General features: G+C 41.6%; 2 protein-coding genes across 2 annotated transcripts in view; one reads left to right on the forward strand and one right to left on the reverse strand.

The window, feature by feature from the left end:
• Window positions 1-22,560, reverse strand: part of CCDC146 (coiled-coil domain containing 146) — a 67,056-nt gene that overhangs the window by 26,646 nt on the left and 17,850 nt on the right. The window contains exon 4 of the mRNA XM_083399514.1: window positions 1,044-1,126. Coding sequence (XP_083255640.1) covers window positions 1,044-1,126 — 83 coding nt within the window. The remainder of the gene's footprint in view (window positions 1-1,043; window positions 1,127-22,560) is intronic.
• FGL2 (fibrinogen like 2) lies at window positions 9,019-17,927 on the forward strand. The gene is made up of 2 exons (XM_083399917.1): window positions 9,019-9,802; window positions 14,962-17,927. Exons 1-2 carry the CDS (start codon window positions 9,190-9,192, stop codon window positions 15,666-15,668), a joined length of 1,320 nt encoding a protein of 439 aa, XP_083256043.1. The 5' UTR covers window positions 9,019-9,189; the 3' UTR covers window positions 15,669-17,927.

Here is a 22,560-nt window from a genome sequence, read left to right on the forward strand (position 1 = left end):
TTGAAACACTTAGCCTTGAGGTCAATGATTCAACAAAACTAGTGCCTGGTGAAAAAAATAATCTTCAATGCTGTTCAAATATTTACATAAATATATATGGAGCATTTCTGTAAGAATTTGACATTCATGCAGAACAGTTTAATAACTGGGCACAACCAGCAAATACGGTGCTTCCCGGCTTTTCCAGAAGACCTAACTTTGGAATGATGCTAGATATAGTGAACAGAAACACACTCTTTGTTCCCTTATACGATATACGATACGATATCTTTATTGTCATTGTCCCTTGCAGAACAATGAAATTGAAAACTACATAAAACTACATAGAAACTACATAAAACTACCACAAAACTACATAAAACTACATAAAAACTACATAAAACATTCAAAAACCCCTAAAAAACTCTAAAACCCCATTTTAAAATACACTATACTACAGAGACCCCTTATGCTGCGTTTAGAACCAGAATTGCATTAGTGTAGAAACTGTTTTTCAGGCGGCGAGTCCTGGCCTTTATAACCCTGTACCTTCTTCCAGAAGGCAGAAGCTGAAAGAGATCATTTCCGGGGTGTGTACTATCATGTGCTATCTCTGCCGCTTTGTTATGGCACCTGGAAGCATAGATTTGATCCAAGGTGGGAAGAGTGCACCCAATTATTCTCTCCGCAGTCTTCACAACCCTGGACAGCATTGTTTTTTCCCTGTCCGTGCAGCTCCCAAACCACACGCACAGACCATAAGTTAGTACGCTCTCCACAGTGCAATGGTAGAATGCCATCAACAGGTCCTTTGAGAGATTGTTTTTCCGGAGGATTCTCAGAAAATATAACCTCTGCTGTGCTCTCTTCATCAGGTCTTTGCTGTTCTCTCCCCAGGTTAGGTCGTCTCTCAACTCCCTTCTCCCATCTTTTAATTTGAACAAATTTTCTCAGTATATTTTATTTTATTTTTCTTGCTGAGTTACAAACACATAATTAGCACAAATATTTAATCACTAGAAATAAGTACTCACATTACATACAGAAAGGTCTACAAAGCCTACCTTACTAGAGTATCATGCAGAACAGTGTACTTTGCCTTCAGTTCAGCCATTCTGGTTCCAGGGATTTTTCCATCATAAAACAACTAAGAAATGTAAGAGTGACAATTATGAATTTACTTGAATAATTATTATGAAAAGAATCAGGCAACACTTTTATCTAACGTGAAAACAAATGGAAACTTTTCACTGTATCTAGCAACACTCAGAAATGATTACATGCCTGGGGTGATTTGTTTCACAACTTGTGGTAAAAAGCTTCAGTATATAAAAAATTAGATTCTGTTTGCTGGGATCTCAATATTGAGCAAATCCTCTTAGAAGGAATTTTATATCATTTTCAACACTCAAGTACTATTAGGTACCATTTTAAAATACAAAATTCTTAAATTTCAATTCCAGCGCAGTTTCCACCAGTCATGGAAGCGTGTGAGAATTTGCTCTTCCATTTGTGAAATTTATTTTCAAGATATTCAAATTAGACCAGTATGTAATTTCTAGGATCCCCTCTGAATTTCTTTTTTAAAATTGATGTAATATTGGCTGCTTTCCTGTTTTCAAGTATGGTGGCTGATCTTAGGCACAAGTTACATATTTATGATAGAAGATCAGCAATTTCATATTGGAATTCTTTAAGATCTTCCAGGTCAATCTCGGCCAGACATGGCAAGTTTTCATTTTTCATTTTGTCAATAAGAACTTCAACTCATGCCACCACTATTTGTCTCTGTTCCTCATTCTTCCAGTGGAAAACCTTCAGCTTTCTAAAGGAAACCTTATTGACTCCAATAGCTGTTTAGATTCTGCTCATTCACCACATTCGTATCCTCATGACCCTGGTTTTACACTTCCTGATCTGTGACATACATTCTAGCAGAGCTTCTAATATTGTGGTTTTAAACAACTTTTAAGCCTTTTGGAGAGATTTGACCTTCCTGACTTTTCCTTTCAACTTCCTTTTTAACCAATTTCCTCATCTTTGGGAAGTTTCCTCTTTTGAAGTCAAATGTGATGGGGTTGGATTTTCTTGGCAATCGTCTATTTACATATATATTGAATTTGATAGCGCTGTGGTCACCGTTCCAAATCAGTGGATGAACTTTTACATCTTGCACCACTTAGGTTCAGTGTCACTGCCCCTCTGGTCAGCTCCATGACAAACTGATCTAGGGTATCTAGGGTAACTGTTTAGGGTATCTAGAAATTGTACTTGCTTGTTGCGACTGGGCCGCAGAATCATAGACTCACAAAACACAGATGTAACCCAGTCTATGTGAGGGTAACTGAAGTCACCTATATCACACCCTTTTTTTGGATGCCTCCTTGAATTCATTCTCAATCAAAGGGAACGTTTCCTCCTTCCTTAGATTGAGGCCCTCTGTTGCCATGGGAACAGGAGAGCTGTCAACCTGAGAGTGGGATGCAGCTATCACATCCACCAGCCAATCTCATCTTAGTTTCTCTAGGTCAGCCACCTTGGCCTCAAAGGAATTAATTTGTTCCCTGAGGGTGTGGGTGTGTGTATATATATATATATATGTGCTTTCGTAGATTTTCACGGGTACAGGAATGCAGGTTTTGGTGTCCTCGGGTGTCTTCCCGTGTAAAAGTTGGGGTGTCTAGGCGACGTTTCGACGAGGTCTCACTCGTCATCTTCAGGCTGGTGCTTTCGGCTTCTTGTTACTGGAACAGAGCAGGATCTCAGTGTTTGAGTTCCTATAAATACTGTTGAGGAGGTGTGGTGTATAGCCTCCAATGTTCTGGGCAGAGAGGAGGTTCCCAGGCTAGTGTGCCTTTTCTTCTTTTGTTCCTTAATTACTTGAGGGATATCTTGAGTGATTTCTTGAGTGATTTCCTGAATCCCACTTAGGTGGGTCATTAGGTGTGGATTAGTTGCTAAAGCCTTCGTGTCTTGAACTCTTGAACTTTGTGAAGAGTTTTTCTGAGAAGATGGCTGTACTGCACTTGGTTGTGCTCTGGCTTGGCTTCGTGTATAGGGGCGAGCTGTGGTTTTGTGGCCTGTGCCAGCCAGATCTGTGTAGGGATTGCAGGGGGGTGCAGCATCCGGAGGTGCCACCCTGGTTTGGCTACTGGATGGTGTCTGTAATTTATCTGTGGAGAGGGTCTGGGTTTGGGTCTGGTGTGGTTGATTGGTGATGGCGTTCTGTGTGCCTCTGGATCTGGTGTCAGATTTTGTGGGGAGGGCTAATTTCCAGATGTCTGGCAAGCGGGATGTGTCGTCACGCTTGTTCATGTTGTGAGGGTGTTTCTCTATCTCGATGGCTTCCATGATTATTCTCTTGTGGTGATGTTCCATGTTAAAGAGCAATTTGGACTCTGCAAAATTAATTTCGTGTCCTGTTTCTTTCATGTGTTGGAAAAGAGAGGAAGTTTTTTCTTCTTTTTTGACGGCATTCTTGTGTTCTGCGATCCGTGCATTTATTCGTCTGTTTGTTTGTCCAATGTACGTGGCTGGGCAGACTTTGCAGGGTATTTCATAGACCCCTTGGTTTTCCAACTGAATTTTATCCTTGGGGTTTCTGAGGATATTGGCTATTTTTTGGTTGGTGCAAAAGGCTGTTTTGATATTGTGTTTATGGAGGATTTTGCTAATTTTATCTGTAGTGCCCTTGATATAAGGAAGGAGGGCTATGCCATTGTTTTCTTCTGTGTCTTGGTTTTTGGGGGGTGTTTCTTTTTGGATTAGCTTCGTAACCCTGTTTTGCTGGTATCCATTGGCAATTAACACATTTGAGAGATTCTGTAACTCAGTTGTCAAGTGGTCTTCGTCAGCCAGGCGTTTGGTTCTGGAGATGAGAGTCTTGGCTACGGAGTTTATTTGTGCAGGGTGGTGGTGTGATTGTGCATGTAAGTAGCGGTTGGTGTGTGTTTTTTTCCGGTAGATAGTGTGTCCTAGGGAGCCATCAGGTTTTTTGTATATATATGGCATATATATATATATATTGTATATATATGGCATATATATATATTTTTATATATATATGGCATTCTATGCAATAAACTGGAAAGCCACACCACCCCAGATGGTTTTCTACGTGAATAATTATTTTATTTCCTTCTTACCCAACATAAACCAGCACTGCTAACAAATAAGTGTAGTTACAGGAAAGTTTAAACTGGCACCAGACCTTAGCTAGCAGTTTTAATAGAGGTTAACAGTTTGACAATTCTCATGCATTACCAGTCGAAGCAAGCACAAATAGGTACTGTATCACTTGGATTTTTATTCAGATTTGCAGTAACTACTGTGCAAAATATACATGGCTGCATAAAGGTACATGGCAAAGGTACAGGAACCATTAAAATGATGATCAATTCCTCTTTGAATACGAAATGCAGAATGTGGCCTTTTGTCAGGAATGTATAGTTTTGCAATGCAAAAGTTTTAAAACATGCATTGCAACACTACATACCAGGGACATAAGTCACCATCACAAGATACCCAAAGCTTGTAATGTGCCTTTTTCCAAAATGTGTGCCATCTGACCAGCTGTATTGGGATGGGGACACACACACACACACACACACACACAGTGAATCTGAGTCTGACTCACTTGTTTTCCTTTTTAAGAAAACTAGGCAAAAGTACCATTTCCTTTACATAGGTTCAAGTAGTAACTCGATCTAAATGCCATGAAATTTGGGTTTTACAATATCCTGTGGCATTACTGATTCAGGGAACTATTCTGCACTGTGTGAACTGATTCGGGAACTGGAATTGCCTTAAAACGATGTAAGGTGAAAACTAAATTGCAGTTCTGACATTATCTTTGAAAGAATTACAAAATATGATTCAAATATGCCTCTCTGGATGACACCTTTGTATTTTTATTTATTAATTAAAAAATAAGCTTCCATTTCATCAGCTTTCTCCACCACTCAATCTGCATACCTTCCAAAGTTTAACAAATGAAAAATAGGAAGACTCTTCTTGCCCTCCACCCTCATTCCTGCAAATTTCAGCCAAACTTTCCTTTCCTTGAACCTGCCGGATTTTTTCTCATTCTCTGTCCCCCACTTTCTTGTTGTCTCCATTCAGAGGCCATCCTTCAGGCAGCACAATGGAGGTCGAGGTAAAGGATGAAAGCAGGAATTTGAATCCGAGGGGTACAGCCAGTGGCGGACCTACATTTTCGCAACCAGCAACGAGACCTGGGTTACCACACTGCTTCACTGAAGTTGTTCCACGACAGATCACCACACCTTTACAACATCTGTGCTACTGTTGGTATTCTTGAAATACAGACAATAACAAAAAATATCAAGTTGACTCATGCAAATCAAATTGGGTCTCCTAGACCCAACATTTTAAAGCAATGTGAACTAAAGTTGCTTCTGGGGCCCCTCCAGCATTATGGACCCTGAAGCTTAAGCTTCAATAGTTTCATAGTAGATCTGCCCCAGGGTATAGCAAGAATCATGATGGGCACCATTTGAACTCCACTTTTGACTGAAAAATGTATTGGGCTGACACTTTCTCCAGTAAAAATAAAAAATAAAAAATCAAGTGATCAAGGATCAAGGATAAGCAAAGAGAGCTAGCCAACAGAAAAGCATCTAATTATCACTTAGTACTGAGGCCTTGGAGATAAAATGTAGTTGGCAGTGAGCAGGAAATAGCCATTGCACTTGAAAACACATTTTATTGCAGTACTTTGCTTGCCTCAGTGAAAAAATATAATTACATAAGTAACAATAACAGCCTTTGACATCACCATATGGTAAGATAAGGAAAAATAAGATATTTATATCAAACTTCCACAGACATTACAACGTCTAGGTCTCTGGGCTTCCACCTTGGACTGTAATTTTATGCATGTTAACCCTGCAGTAAGAACCCTCAGTAAAAACATGATGACTTACTTCTGAGTAAATATGCATGGGATTACACGGCCGGTTAGCATGGGTGTGTTAATTTTGCAAATGGAAAAGGGACATGTTAATTCCTTGTTAAGATATAACAAGAATTCCAAAACCTCTATTGTACTAAATGTCAGACACTATTTTTTTGATTCAGCCATAGATTTATGACAATCAAAATACAGGATGCAGGTATTGTGGAAAGGTTCTGGTAACAGTGGCGGCACAAGAACAAAACTTCTGGGGGAAGCAGAAGAAGCAAAGTGTATTTCCAGGTGGGTGAGAAAGAAAAATAACAGCAAATATTAAGGACAAGAGTTCAGAAATGGGGGGTGAGTGAGGGGCAAGCTCCTTGTTTGAGGGGCTGCTTGCCCTCTGTAATGGTTCTAGGGGTTGCTCGTGTGTAACTTGCTGTTACTCCTGGCTAGGTTGTCTGGTTGAACCCTTTCTGTCTGGACAGCCTCAAGTTCCGTGGCTGCCCCAGTCGCTGGCAGAATCCGTCAGTGGGCGTTTCTTGAACCTCTTCCAGCATAGAAGCTGTTTCACGCCCAGTCTCCTCCTACTCTGCCTGCGCGGAAGTCTTCTGCGCAAAGTGGGTGTGGGCAGCGGAGTACTAGTACCCTCTCCGCTGGTCTCCTGCGAAGAGTCCTGGAGCCACCTCTCCGATTCCCCCATCTGCCCCCCTTCTCCACTGGTGTTACGCTGATTTCCTTCCCCAGCGGATGGGCTACCTCTCTCCCTACTGGGACCCTCTCCACCATCGTCCTGGAGCCTCCTCTCCGCCTCCCGCTCCGATGGCAGTTCCCTGACACCCTCCCTCTGGTGCCAGCTATGTGTGATAAAGTTCTCCTGATCACATGTTTTGGTGTTACACATTGTTCATTGTGTCTAACACTATATTGTTCTTAATAAACATCAGATGATTCAGTAATAGAGTTTTTAAGCCTCTGAGAAGTGTCAGCAAACCAAACAAATATTGAACTAAGAAAAAAAAGCCAACCCTGGAATATTTTTCCAAGATACTAAACTAAGTATTCTGATCCCTGTCCCCAGTTCATGAGAAAACAATTCAATGTAGTCCCTTCCGTATTTTTCAGGTCAGAATTTAATTTTAACATTTTCTTTTTATGATTGAATAGGCAATAAATCCAGGGATCTAAGATTGAAATCTGTTTCTGCCTTTCCGATAGGAAAGTGTATCTAAGGAAACTTGAAGGAAGAAGTTCCTTAACCAAAGATTGCAGGAAGAACTTAGGAGACAGGGAACGTCTGTTCTAGATGGTCATTCAGAGAGGCCAATAATTTTTTCCACTGTCAAAAGATCAAGAGACAGTTTCCTCTTTGTGAACAGCACATTCTACAGTAAGATTCGACAGCAATCACCATTTTTGAAGAATCGGTTGGTCTGAGGTAGGAACGATTTGTATCTTTACATTGGAGGAGGGGTCTCCTAGAGACCTGGTGAAATGAGAATTCCTGTTTCCCTTGCCCAGGAAGGGGCATGGAGGGTACATAGACAAGAAACAGCGTAACATTTTCACAATATTTCCTGAAATGTTGCTTCACAGGGGGAAGTGAACGACCTCCACAATGATGGAGGAGGAGGAGGAAATATTCACTGTGAGAAGCTCTCAAAAGGCTACTTCTAATGTTGCTAGTTCTAGCAGGGAAAGATTAAAGACCTGCGTAATGGATTCATTCCACAAGTCATATGCCCATAGGACGACAGAATTGTAGAGTTGGAAGGGAGCCCAAGGATCATTTAGTCCAGGCTTCCTCAACCTTGGCCCTCCAGATGTTTTGGGACTACAGTTCCCATCATCCCTGACCACTGGTCCTGCTAGCTAGGGATCATGGGAGTTGTAGGCCAAAAACATCTGGAGGGCCGAGGCTGAGGAAGCCTGATCTAGTCCAACCCCTGCCATGCAGGAATATGCAGCTGTCCCATATGGGGATCAAACCTGCAACCTCGGCGTTATCAGCACCACATGCTAACCAACTGAGCTACCCATATGTGTAACCAGTCAAATGCTTCAGATTTTGCATGCATACAAAATAGGTCAGTGATGCAAAGATTCTATACCTATAATGTGTGAAGTGATCCTGTGGTTGCAACCCTGAACATGCTTACTTGGAAATAGGTTCAACTCAAATAAAAAACATTTACTTCTAGTCAGTCCTATGTGATACAGATTCAAACTTTATGGGGAGGGGGGGTGCACAGGGGTGGTGTCACTCTGTATGTCAAAAATGGCATGTAGCAGTCTTTCCCAAGCTACTCTCATCAGCCCCAGCAAACATGGCCAATTCTTAGGGCAGTAGTCCAAAATATATGGGGGGCATCATCAGTTTGTGGAGAGTGGGCACAGGCTCAAACACAAAAGCGGCAGACACCTCTGCAGAATCACTGTGGGTGTCAATACCAGACTCCCAAAATAATTCGGTACAGAGGACATACCAGTTTCCCCCTGACCAAAATATGGTAACTTTGAGAATGCTCAAAGAAGACTTTCTACATCATTTTATTTGCTAGAAAACCTTCGCACATTTCTCCCAGAATTCACTGCAGAGGATTCCCCGGACTGTTCCAGAGTGCAGCCTTGGTTCATGCGGAGTGTTGGGTCAGGCTTCTTGAGCATAACTGTTGCCTCACATGAATGCATCACAGAATACACCAAACATTCATACATAGCTTTGCATGACAGGAGACTGACAGTGGACAAGTTGCCGTTACAAATTTTCTTGCAGAAGAACTTATGCTGAGCTTCCAAGAAACCCTAATGTTGTCCACTAAGCACACCCTGAGACTGTTGGCTGAAGTCTACCCAAATACTGTTTATATGCTAACAATGAACACATACAATTTCATTGCTAGTTGGGTTTTTTTTTTAATGAAAAGCATACCAAAGCAAACACTAGCATGTTAAAAAGCATACATTTGTTTTTGAAATGTTGTATTTGTTGTGTTGTGTATATATTGATTATTCTAAAATGAATACCTGGGTATAAGTATCTCTATGTTTGATTATGTAGACAGGTGCCGGAGATAACATTTTGTCATGTGCAAGTCTGAGTAATTTCCCCATAGCTACCTACTTTACTCTTCTATTAATATCACTGCAGCTTGCTGTGATGCAACCAACTCCCACCCTTTTCCGAGAACAGTGCAAGCAGCCTCTCTGATAAGTCAGAGGCAGCAGTTAGCTGCTCTTTATAAAAGTCCCTGAAACTTTGCACACTTCCTCACTGGGCTAGCTCCTCAGAAACGATGAAGCTCGTTTACAGGATTTTGCTCCAGACAGCTCTGCTGCTAATTACAAATGGCTCTGCAGCGACAGATGATAGCACAGACAGTGCCAGAGACGAAGAACTGATTGGTGCTTGTCCAATAAAGCTCAAAAGCAGCGGGGAATGTGATGGAGAGGAATGCCCGTATCGGATAACCTTGCCTCCAATGACCATCCAGCTGCCCAAGCAGTTTCGGCTGATTGAGAGAACGCTCAAAGAAGTGCAGAACCTGAAGGAAGTTGTAAACAAGATGAAGAAGTCCTGCGAAGACTGCAAGCTGCAGGCAGATGAGAATCTCGAAAAAGACAGCAACGAATTCCTGCCACCTGGCACAGCCGCTCCACTCGACAACGGCAAAATACAAGATAACAGAGTAAAAGAATTGCAGAACAAGGTTTCCAGGATGTCAGCCAGTCTGAAGAATGCAAAGAACCAAATCCAATCTTTACAGAATCAGCTGGAGCACATGAACCTCATAAACATGAACAACGTGGAAAGCTATGTGGACAGCAAAGTAGCCAACCTGACATTTGCTGTGAACAATCTGGATAATAAATGCTCTTCAAATTGCCCAGCCACACAACCACAACCAGGTAGGTCAGCTTTTACTATTTTACTAAAAGTATGAGAACAGCATTTCCTTACATACATCTATTAACTTTTTGCCACCTACCAAAAAAGTAAAATACTAGGAGTTACTTGATCCATATTACTTTACAATTAGGGCATATCTGGATATTAGGGGGGAAATAATAGATAAAAGTAGGATTCAATGTGGTAGGATTCAATAATGTTGTGTTTTTAATATTCGGTTGGGAGCTGCCCAGAGTGGCTGGGGAAACCCAGCCAGATGGGTGGGGTATAAATAATAAATTATTATTATTATTATTATTATTATTATTATTATTATTATTTAGTGAAACAAAATAAAATACAGTGGTACCTCAGGTTACATACACTTCAGGTTACATATGCTTCAGGTTACAGACTCCGCTAACCCAGAAATAGTGCTTCAGGTTAAGAACTTTGCTTTAGGATGAGAACAGAAATCGTGCTCCGGTGGCACGGCGGCAGCAGGAGGCCCCATTAGCTAAAGTGGTGCTTCAGGTTAAGAACAGTTTCAGGTTAAGAACGGACCTCTGGAACAAATTAAGTACTTAACCCAAGGTACCACTGTATAACCATCTCGTTGGGCCAAGAAGACTTTTAGCTTAGCTGTGAGGGAAGTAATTGAAACGGATGAGAATCTAGCACCTCTGAACTTCATAATGGGTTTTTCCTTTCCTGCTAAAAGGATTTTGAACACCCCCCACATTTTATTTTTGTCAGCGTTTGACACAGAAGTTAATTACAGGCAAATTCTTACGTTCCTTTACTGAACACAAGAAGAAAGCTTATGCGAAGAAGAGTGTGCACCTCAACTTTCCACGGATGTAACAGGTGGGCGGATGCACATCAGAAACCACACTGCAATGTTCATCGGCATCGCAGTGGGTTGGCTGGCTGCATCCTTTGATTTGCAGGGGGATGTGAGTCCCTATTTGTAGCTACCAGTTGTTATGCACAACTATTTTGCCAGTGGACAGACCTGGATTCAGGCCAGAATCTTTAAGGATTTGGCCCTGTTAAAGTACAGAAAAATCAGGCTGTTAAAGGGCATTTTCCACTGTTACACGTGGGTAGCTGTCCAAACTCAGAGAAGCTTGCACTGGTGAAATAAGGACGCCCTTTTACTTTTATCACTTCTGTTCTGGTAGAAAGAATGGAAGAAATTGATTTCTCATATAGGACCAAGGAAGTAATGGTTATATTGAGATTTTTAAAAATGAATTCCATTTATCCTGGAGTGTGGACATCTGAACAATGTTTTGTCTACATTTTGTTACTGCTGTGTGCTTAGCTTTTCTTTTCCATTAGCACTTACTAATGGAAGCACCAATTGTTTTATATTGGTGTGACTTAAAGCTTACAGTTACATAAATTTTAAAAACAAAAATGAAGAAACTCAAAAATCTTCCTTTGAATATTATTTTGAATTACACTTCAAAATGTTAATAAATAACTTGCCATATTACATACATTTGGGAACACAGAGGAAGGTGTAGTCTTACAGATGGATGACACGAATGATTATGTTTTACAGCTGCACATGTGTAAATCTGAGCAACACTAATATATCCCAAATGAACAGCATGTGATATACTTAGAGTGGAATCTTGGCAATGTTACATGAAATAAACAATGTTACATGAAATATCATTTTGACTATTACTTTCCCCAACCCATCTATTTTTAGTGGTTGCACTTAAAAGAACATTATCCTGTTACAATAACAAGAAATCATTTTGTAATTCATAGCTCTTGCTAGAAAACAGTGCTTGGAATCAATTCTTTTTTTAAAAAAAAGTTCTCTGAAGTCATTCAACATTCTCTGAACTGCACTTAAAAGTAGTTCCCATAATTGCTGAGTGAACTGAATGCGAATTAAGTTCATTGTGAAGTAGAATTTCGAATGATGCCTACTTCACCTTCAAGTTCATTCTGGTACGTGACTCCTTTGGGCCTTGAAGCTTAATGGTTATATTTTGGGAGGAAATAAATCAAAACTATTCACATTCCACAGTGTGTGTTTGGATGTTTCCTTAGCCTTCTTAAGCATATTTATCCCTCAGCACAACGGTCTGTAACATTCTGAACGTTGAAAAAAAAGAACGCTGAAGCTCATTTGGATAAATGTGAGCAGTGAGTGGAACATACATAATCTTTCTTTCTGAATAGGCTATTTTAAATCTCTATCCCTGAATAGTCCTGCAGCAGCAAGGGGAAGCAGCCTGCCTGATCTCTGCCTCTTGGCTCCCCTCTCCTCCAGCCTCCACTTCTCCCTCTGATTCTGGACTGCTCTCTGACACCACCTCTTTCCACTCACTAAACCTTGTTATTCCTACAGCTTCCGACACCTCCTCCTCCCAGTCCTTTCCCTCTTCTCCCTCTGACCCCTCGTCATCATCCCATCACTACTCCCCAGGCTCTGAGCCTTCTTCCCCCGGGGGTTCCCCAGCTGGTGCCTTCTACCATTCCTCTGCATCCAGCCAGTCCATGACAACGTGTCGGAGTCTTGGATTGCTTGAGAAGGACCCAAAGCAATAGGGATTGCCAGAGAAGCAACAGTAAACAATGATGGGCTGTACCCAACAAGTCATCCCATTAGTGCGAGGACTTCCTCTCCCCTTCCTGTTTCTGCAGAACCCCCATAACAGGTTGGGAGGTGTGGGGAACACACAGAGAGAAGAGAGGGAGAGGAAGTATTATTGTATGGTTAGAAGTCCTTGCACTAATGGGACAACTGTGTTAGATGCAGTGGCGTAGCGTGGGTTGTCAGCACCCGGGGCAAGGCAAGTAATTTGCGCCCCCCCCGCTGCACTGTCCCTCCCCCAGATAGTCCCTTGCTCTCTCTCCGCACCGCACCGCATGCCTGGCACCCTCCCCTCCACAGTGGGCGGCGACCCGGCGGCTCAGATCGGATTCGCACAGCCAGCACTGCAGTGAGAGAGAGTGAGTGAGCCAGGTAGGGGCAAAGAGCTGCGAGTGCGAGCACGCCCCCCCCCCCGAAGTTGCGCCCGGTGTGGCCGGCCCCCCCTGCACCCCCCATGCTACGCCACTGGTTAGATGCAACACAGTGTTCTCCAGGTGGGTGATCCATATGCACTACTGAATCTGTTATGACTTCTCCTAGTATCCACATTAGGTGGAGCTGGATCATGAGTGTATGTGAAAGTACATTAAAATTCACTACATTCTAATACAGTCGTTACCTTGGTTGTCAAACGCCTTGGTACTCGTATGTTTCGGCTCCCAAATAATCGAAACCCAGAAGGGAGTGTTCCGGTTTTCTAGAGTTTTTTTGGAAGCCGAACGTCCAATGTGGCTTCCGCTATTGTTTCTAATGTGCCTGCACAATTGGAAGGCAATCGGAAGCCGCGACTTGGTTTCCAAACGTTCCGGAAGTCAAATGGACTTCTGGAACGCATTCTGTTCGAAAACCAAGGTACGGCTGTATTCAGCATAATTAAAAGAATAAGACTCTTGACTAATAGACAAACAATTTCTAGACTAAATGTCCCTGAAAAGTAATCAAACGGCATATGTATTGAAATGAATCAGAGTACATCGTATCTATTAGATGTATTAGAATGATAGTTTACACATACTCATATGGGGGTGGATACAAGGAGCAGACCTGTTGGGAGCATCTATGCACCTCTTAAAGTAAACTTCAGTCCTCTTCCTTTATGAAAGACTGCATCACTGCCCCAAAAGCAATACTGATGCCTGATTATGGAAACTTCAAACTCTCTCAATAGCTTCACTTGTCTCTTTGCTGGGGTGACAAATATTTCCTCTCCCAGAATAATTTATAATAAGAATCAACATAACTCAGAAAACTTATTTCCTCATTCCAAATGATATTAATTGAATGCTGCTGTGTCAATAATTTCATGGGGGGAAATGTAAGAGCATTTCATTTGTAAAGTTTGTTAAGCTTCTATTATAACTGGCTCGGGAAATAAAATGGGCCGTAATCTTCAGGAAACACCTGGAAGAAATACTTTATATCATAAAGTGTTGCATTCCTGCTTAGTATACTGTCCAAATTCATTTCCACTCTAAAATCCAGAGGTTACATAATAACACGTTTACAGGAAACCACCGTCATGCTCTTAAACGACATCTTTCTGAGTGTCAGTGTCAATTGTACACGATAGCCTGCAAACAGCTAGGAAAAAACAACAGGTGACACCAGCACTTTAGGCCAGTCTTGTAAGAAATAAAACTATCCTGCTCTCCATAAGTGTAAAAAGACAGCGGTTAATGCAAAAGTTAACAAATGTCAAGTGGGGACTTGGCATTTGACCACAGGTCAAATTGCCAACTGTCTCAAGATAACTGTTACGCAAAAATTATGTGGATAGTTCTATTGCACACTGAGGAGCGCAACATAAAATATTCGGTGAAGAAAAAACGAGAGTTCTCACACAAAGCAATGAAATAATATAAAAGCTATGCCTCGGATGGTCCTCTAAGTTAGTTCATTAAATAGAACCAGTAATGGAGGTTTTTTCGTCTGGAGGCCCCGTATTGCTTCCCCCTCCCCTTTGACGTGAACAGGCTTCTGACCCCACAAGGATCAGTTGTGCATATGATATGAAATGATAGTTCATGTGGGAACAAGCAAACAAAAATCCAAGCAAGTTGTGGGCAACAGCAGAAGACACAACATACCCTTGTCAAGAAATTACTATTCCCAGTCCTCCCCGTGCCCAAATAAGGAGAGGCTGAGGAAGCAATTTACCTCGGTAGAAAGTCTTCTATAAGAAATAGAATTGGAATTGCAGAAGTTATCAAGTGTCATCAAATCCAGCTCTAACCACATATTAAATTTAAACTAGTGCCGGAAGATGCTTCCCCTGTTTTCTTCGAGGGTCATCTCCTACATTACTGATATTATTATTATTATTATTATTATTATTATTATTGCAATGACTCGCAGAAGCACAGAAAAAAAAAGCTGTTCTCTGATATCATTGAGCTATGTGCATCATTTATTCTACCTCCATACACACTGCACAAATAGAAAGGTGACTAAAAGTGTATATTCCATTATGGATTCAGATTGCTTTCTATTATGCTATACAAGTTAAAAATGGGTTGTAAATAACGCGGCTAACTTCCTCAACCCCCTTTCTCTGTCCAGTTATACAGATTCTGCAAGGAGACTGTTCCAATTATTATGCAGCAGGCAAACTGCGTAATGGAATCTACAGAATTTCTCCTGATCCAAGACATGACAGCTTTGATGTTTACTGTGAGATGGAATCTATGGGAGGCGGCTGGACAGTCTTCCAAATGCGTCAGGATGGCAGCACCAGCTTCAACAGAACATGGAAAGAATACAAGCATGGCTTCGGAAACCTGAGTAGAGAATTCTGGCTAGGGAATGACAAAATTCACCTTCTGACCAAAAGCAAGGAGATGCAGCTCAGGATTGAACTTGAGGATTTCAGCGGAGTCAAAGAATATGCAAAATACGAACAATTTTATGTGACCAATGAATTTCTCAAATACCGCTTAAGTATTGGCAGCTACAGTGGTACAGCTGGGAACGCCCTGCAATTCTCCAGACATTACAACCATGACCAAAGGTTCTTCACTACCCCAGACAGAGACAACGACAGGTATCCCTCAGGAAACTGTGGAGCTTACTATAGCTCTGGGTGGTGGTTTGACGCATGCTTGGCGGCTAATCTCAATGGCGTATATTATCACAAAAAATACAAAGGTGTTCGCAATGGGATTTTCTGGGGCACCTGGCCTAAAGCTTCGGATAACAGTCTAAATGGTTACAGACAACCTTTCAGAAAGGTCAGAATGATGATGAGACCCAAAGTCTTTGTGCCATGAATTTGTAACTTCTCAATACTGACACTTTTCCCCAGTATCTGAGTGCAATTAAAAACAAACAAACTGTTATGTCTCATATTTAATTTTTTTCTAGAGAAACGCCTCTTCCAAAGGCACCCAAATGTATCTCTCCTGATAAATTCTAAATGTACAGGGAACAATTCAATTTTTTGGTAGCAAATAATGTGTCAGCCTCATCCATTAACCTCTGTTAGGTCAGAAGCTGGGTGTAAGCTTATCTTGCCAAATTGACTTCAAAGGCATTCCACTATTGCCGTATCACAAAACAATGCCTCAGCCACCCACAGGCCAAAACCAGATTTGTAGAGTTGGATAGCAACAGTTTCAGACCCTTAGTGTACTGCTTCCTCATCATATTCCATAAATATCTCTGCAGAACCACCAACATGCTGCAAAGCTAGTGAGCCCAAACTGGCTTAAACTCAAGTATTCCAAGACAACTATATTTTTTCAATGTAAATAATAGATTCAATATGTTATAGTTTAATAATTCATTGCCACTGTCAACTAGCTTTTTTTTTTTTTTTTACTATGTGACTGTACCAGAACAAAAACAATGTATCATAATCTAAAGGCTAATAAATGCTGTTAAGGAAGCATTTCTAATGATCTTGCTATTTTTATATATGACCAAACATTGCAATACTAAATCTCTAAAAATATTAATGAACATAATGTGGTGGTTTATTTATGTGCAACTGATTTTGTCTGGATTCAACCAATATTTTCAGACTTCATTAGAAAACGTTGTCTGTACTCAAGAGACGAATAACTGAAAAATTATATATAAAGGCTTCAAGTTTACAGGGGGAATTCTGGGCTTTATATGCCAGTCGTATGATCCACTTATGCCAGCAGTCCCTACATCAGGGTTATAGCTGGTGTGACAGTCGCCATCCTACGTACTCCTATCAGCATAAGAATAGATCTTGAAATAAGAAATGATATAGCAATGTCAACAGACACATCTGCAACATCCCTGGCAACTATGCTACTACAAATCTAATAAGATTTAACACTGCTGACATCTGCACATTAGAAGGGCATGGAAGGCATTTTTGATGGAATGTCCTGGGAGAAGGTAACATGTGCCATTTTTCTCAAACAGATTTCTGGTATATTGTTGGAAATATTATTATTTTTAAAGAGCTACTTTAGGCAATTATGATCTAAGTGACATTGCTTCTTCAGTAGGCATTTGCAAAGATGGCTAATATAGGTGTATATATCTGTATATGCAACAGAAGGAACTTATAGGAGAGGCATCCTTACAATGCCTTATATTTGTGAACAGTAAAGAAATACATTTAGAATTTTCATTGCGTATTGTTGCTAATGACCACAGTATGTGGATTTACACACACGTGTGTGTGTGTGTTGTTACAGGGGCTTTGCTAGATGGAACTATGCCCAATTGTGCCATGCAATTTGGCTATTTTTCTTCATTGTAAATGTCTCTTAACTGGTGAGGGAAACCAAATCTAATACTGAGAGTTTCTATCACCTTAGCTACAAAATGTTACATATCATCATTAGAGGTTGTTGCTGGTCAGTTTTCTAGATGAAAAGATCCTTAAGGATTGGATCCAGTGTGTCCCATCTGAAAATGGAAGGGTTCCTTCTGTTCACTGTTCACTTTTCATCTAATCCTCCTTCCAGGCTCCCATTTCACCTCTCATTCTTTTCCGGGGTTTCCTCAGTTATCTGAAGCAGTTTTACGGAAGGCCGCAGGGGAAAATAGACTCCTGGGGAACATCCGTTGAGTGAAGTTCGGACACAGGATTCAACCCAAAATGTAGAAATGAATGTAATCACTTGTTATGATGTGCAGTAAAAGATTTCCTCCAAACCATATTGAAGTCAATAGAATATAAGTATCTACTGTAATTTTGATTGGTTTTGGTTATTGCATTTACATACTGTACAGTGCTTCAAGATCTGCACAACAGACTACTAGTTTGCTTCTGGGCACAATTCTAATTGCTGGGGGTTTTTTTGCCACTCAACTGTAGGTCTGGGGTGAGGTGTATGAAACTCCCCATGAACTTGCCTAGCTGCAGAGATTCTTGGCTTAAGCCCTGCTCCAAATACCTCTCCCCTGCTTCAGAGATGTGTTGGGTGGCTTCTGGGGACAGTTCCTTTTCTGTGGTGGCACCCAGACTTAGAACTCCCTTCCCAAGCACAGTTCCAAAGCTTATATCCCTATCTTTTAGGCAACAATAAAACCTTTGTAATTTGCCTGAATGTCTGGCAGCACCTTATTTGCAATGCTTTTTATCCATAATTTATTTGCCCATTTATTACTTTCATTGCATTGTTATATATTAGGGATGGGAGAGCTTTTCTTTTTAGTCTGAGGGTCACAAACCCCTCATGGGGGACCTTCCAAGGATGACATGCCAGGGCTGAGTGCAGCAGGTGCAAAAGTGCATTGAGCTATGGAAGCAACGTTTTTAACTTGGCACACAACAGTTACAGCTTCCTGCGTACAACCATATACACACCTCTCGATCTAGGCATTATTACCATTCAAAGACCTATCCTAGCCAAGTAGGGCTGTTCAAATGAAGGCAGAGTAATTCACAACTAAAAGTATAGTTAGATGAATCAGAAGAATACAAACATAGTTGCTAAGCTAGTTTTCGGTATACAGGCATACCTCGGGTTGAAGTTGCTTCAGGTTGAGCGTTTTCAGGCTGCGCTCTGCGGCAACCCGGAAGTAATGGAACGCGTTATTTCCGGGTTTCATCACTCGCGCATGCGCAGACGGTCATGCGCAGAAGCGGAGAATCGCGACCCGCAAAGACGCATGTTGCTTCAGGATGCAAACGGGGCTCCGGAACGGATCCCCTTCACATCCAGAGGTACCACTGCACTGTATTAAATTGTGTTGTTTTCAGTTCAGATCTTTGTGTAGATGTGCCCAACAATTTAAAACTTGTTTAGCTACCACTGCTTCATTCAAACTATGGAGGTGCTATAACTTTGTGAGAGTCCACACAATTTCTTGCCCATCATAGAATTAAAACTCTCCGTGTTCCCTAGATTGGACCGCAGATATGCATTTTGTCCAAGACCACACACTTAAGTCCAAAATTAATCCTGGCTGTGAAGCTACCAGCTTTTTATTTATTTGAAACCCTTCCAATAAATAATGAAATTTTGCCATAGAAGGTGAACACCAGGCTTTGAAACAATTACCAATACTGTTCTTATACGCTAAATGCTTTTATACAAATGAAACCGTCATATATCCTTTCCACAAAGGTTGCTTAAGTTGTATCTTTTCTTCTCCCTCCACTTGAACCAAAAGCTGTTGGTTTGCAGAACTTTTGTAAATTAAGAATGATTACATCAGATCTTCCTGCAAATTCCCAATGGGTACACTCAGGACAAAATACGCACTTGCCAGTTCAAAGTGCTCATCCAAGCACACCCCGATCTCTTGGCATAAGTTGAACGCACTCAAGGAAACTGCTACAAAGCAAAAGCAGGTGGCCCAGTGATTGACCTGCAGGGCTCCTGCCTGACAGCTGTTCACAACAGAGAGGTTTGGGGGGAGGTCGATTGCTCAGTGGAGAAAAGTCTGTGTTTTGCAAGAAGAAAGTGCCAAGTCCAGTCCCTAGCATCTCAATTTAAAAGACTCTCTGGTACCAAGGAAGGGAGGCCACTCTGACTTGGATAGGGAAGAGTAGACGGTCAGCTGTCAGTCAGGAATAGACAGCCCTGGCTCTCTCTCCAGTTTAAATGCTTCAAAAGGACTGTAATGAAAATGGGAGGAGGTGGGATTCAACAGCAGCCTTTAGGAAATCTAAAGAGAGCTTTCTCCACACTATCAGAAGCCATGCCTTTGTAAGATTCCTGAGCGCATGGAGAGCATCTTCTTTGGGTACAGTTGAGCAAGGAGGGCGTTGATAGGGGAAAGGGTCTGTCACATTTCATGTGCATTAATTATCCACACTTTTCCACTTCTAGAAAAGGGCTTGGATAAGGCAGTTTAATGTGGACATATATTCAAAGCCTTATTAGTTTTGGATAGGCAATACTGTATTAACATATGTATTCTGGCAGAGAGAGTTTTGTTCAACAGGGACACTATAATCAAAGAAACTGGGGCCTTTTACAATTTCTTCAGAATTATCCTTAAGATGCAAAGCATTTCCTTCTATTAGAAGTGGGCTGCTTCTTCTGTGGAAAAGAACAGTTTCATGCGTCTGCTACACTGCAAAGCAAGTTAAAATGTGATAACACTATTTGCAATAAAGCCACACCTAAAACAATATGTTTTGGATTAATGGCTTTAAATCCTTTTAAAAATGAAGGCATTTAGTAAGTATTATAGTCACGAAACCCGTGTCTAACTCTATAAAGGCAAGCAGTAAATAGTAAATTTAAAATTTAGAAAACCCAAATATTGAAAAACAGCTCGACATTTCAAAATGAGAAATTATAGGCCATAGATAGGAACAAACAGAACAGGTTTCATCGAAGTGAGTTCTTGTAACCCTAAAACAGTGGAAGAAGTTTATCAACAGGGAATACAGCATGGTGACTTTATCAACAGGGAATACAGCATGAGCCAACAGTGTGACGCGGCAGCTAAAAAAGCCAATGCAATTCTGGGCTGCATCAATAGGAGTATAGCATCTAGATCAAGGGAAGTAATAGTGCCACTGTATTCTGCTCTGGTCAGACCTCACCTGGAGTACTGTGTCCAGTTCTGGGCACCACAGTTCAAGAAGGACACTGACAAACTGGAACGTGTCCAGAGGAGGGCAACCAAAATGGTCAAAGGCCTGGAAACGATGCCTTATGAGGAACGGCTAAGGGAGCTGGGCATGTTTAGCCTGGAGAAGAGGAGGTTAAGGGGTGATATGATAGCCATGTTCAAATATATAAAAGGATGTCACATAGAGGAGGGAGAAAGGTTGTTTTCTGCTGCTCCGGAGAAGTGGACATGGAGCAATGGATCCAAACTACAAGAAAGAAGATTCCACCTAAACATTAGGAAGAACTTCCTGACAGTAAGAGCTGTTCGACAGTGGAATTTGCTGCCAAGGAGTGTGGTGGAGTCTCCTTCTTTGGAGGTCTTTAAGCAGAGGCTGGACAACCATATGTCAGGAGTGCTCTGATGGTGTTTCCTGCTTGGCAGGGGGTTGGACTCGATGGCCCTTGTGGTCTCTTCCAACTCTATGATTCTATGATTCTACATTACTGAAGCTGTTGGTTGTTCCTACTGCACTAGAGACCTACCTGGAAATCTATGGGTGAAATAGATTTTAAAAACCCAGCACTGGGTGCAAAGCAAGAGATCTAAGCAGACACCAAAGGCCAGGGGGTCGGGGGCAAGAGCAGCAGGCCTATATCTCCAGAGTGTTATTAGTAAAAGGAAATTTTAGAATCTTGACAACAGAGAACTCTACCTAAGCACATTCAGTACAGTATGATATCCAGAATAATGAAAGTATTCCACTTGCATTAAAGATGTTTTGATTTAATCCAGCAGTTGTAAATGCCTGCCATTTAAAAAAAAAAAATCCCAGCAGATTAATTAAGCACTTCCCTCTGACCTTGAAACCCTCATTTCTTATTTCCTCTACTTGACCTGATTTAAGAAAGGTAGGAAAATAAGGATAGTTACTTTAACACCTGCAGTTAGTCCAATCGTATTCTGAAATGCATACAAAAGGCGAAAACATTTACAGTGGTGCTCCGCAAGACGAATGCCTCGGAAGACGAAAAACTCGCAAGACAAAAGAGTTTTCCGTTTTCTGAGTTGCTTCGCAAGACGGATTTCCCTATGGGCTGGCTTCGCAAGACGAAACGTCTTGCGCCTTTTTTTTTAAAACCACCAATGCATTCCTATGGGAAACCGTCAATACACATTGGTGCTTCGCAAGACGAAAAAACTCGTAGAACGAAAAAACTCGCAGAACGAACTAATTTCGTCTTGCGAGGCACCACTGTATATGCTTCTTACTGCCATAGTTTAACACTGAGGATTTGTCATTTAGAAAGTTAATAAAACTTTGTACAACAAAGGGCTCATCCACACCTACCTTTTGCCCTGCACTTTCAAGACACAGCTCCATACTTTAAAGCGCTGTGTCCAAGCAACCCCCCCCCCCTTTTTGCCACGGTGCTTTCCCTGTAGAAATCGACACTTTAACACTGAATCAGAACAAAAGCCAAGAAGGGGTTTTCTGTGGATTGCTATTTGCTCTGATTCAGTGGTAAAAGCAGAGGGGGGCGGGAATGCTAGGACACAGCACTTTAAAGTGCGGACCTGTGCCTAGAAGCATGGCACAAAAGGAAGTCTGGACAAGCCCTCTGTGTCACATTTTGAACAACAGAACATTTACCCACACTGACATAAATAAGGTGTCAGCTAAGATGGCAAGCATGTGAGCAGCAAGGTCTTCAAAGGGTGTCAGATAATATGCATCTGGATTATGCTCTGTTAGGCATATTTTCTCCACAGCTGAAAATGCTACATTTATATTCATGCCCGGATAATAGCTGAATAATCTACTCAAGACATATACTTGAGGAGAAGCATCTTTAACACAAAGAAACTTGCTTTTGTTAAAGTCTACTTCAAGTGCCACTACTCCTGCCAACCTAGCAGTTCGAAAGCACGTCAAAGCGCAAGTAGATAAATAGGTACCGCTCTGGCGGGAAGGTAAACGGCGTTTTCGTATGCTGGTCTGGTTCGCCAGAAGCGGCTTAGTCCTGCTGGCCACATGACCCGGAAGCTGTACGCCGGCTCCCTCAGCCAATAAAGCGAGATGAGTGCTGCAACCCCAGAGTCGGTCACGTCTGGACCTAATGGTCAGGGGTCCCTTTACCTTTACCTTACTTCAAGTGCATT

Source organism: Podarcis tiliguerta (genome assembly GCF_965153285.1).
Source record: "Podarcis tiliguerta genome assembly, chromosome: 10".
Classification (NCBI taxonomy): domain Eukaryota; kingdom Metazoa; phylum Chordata; class Lepidosauria; order Squamata; family Lacertidae; genus Podarcis; species Podarcis tiliguerta.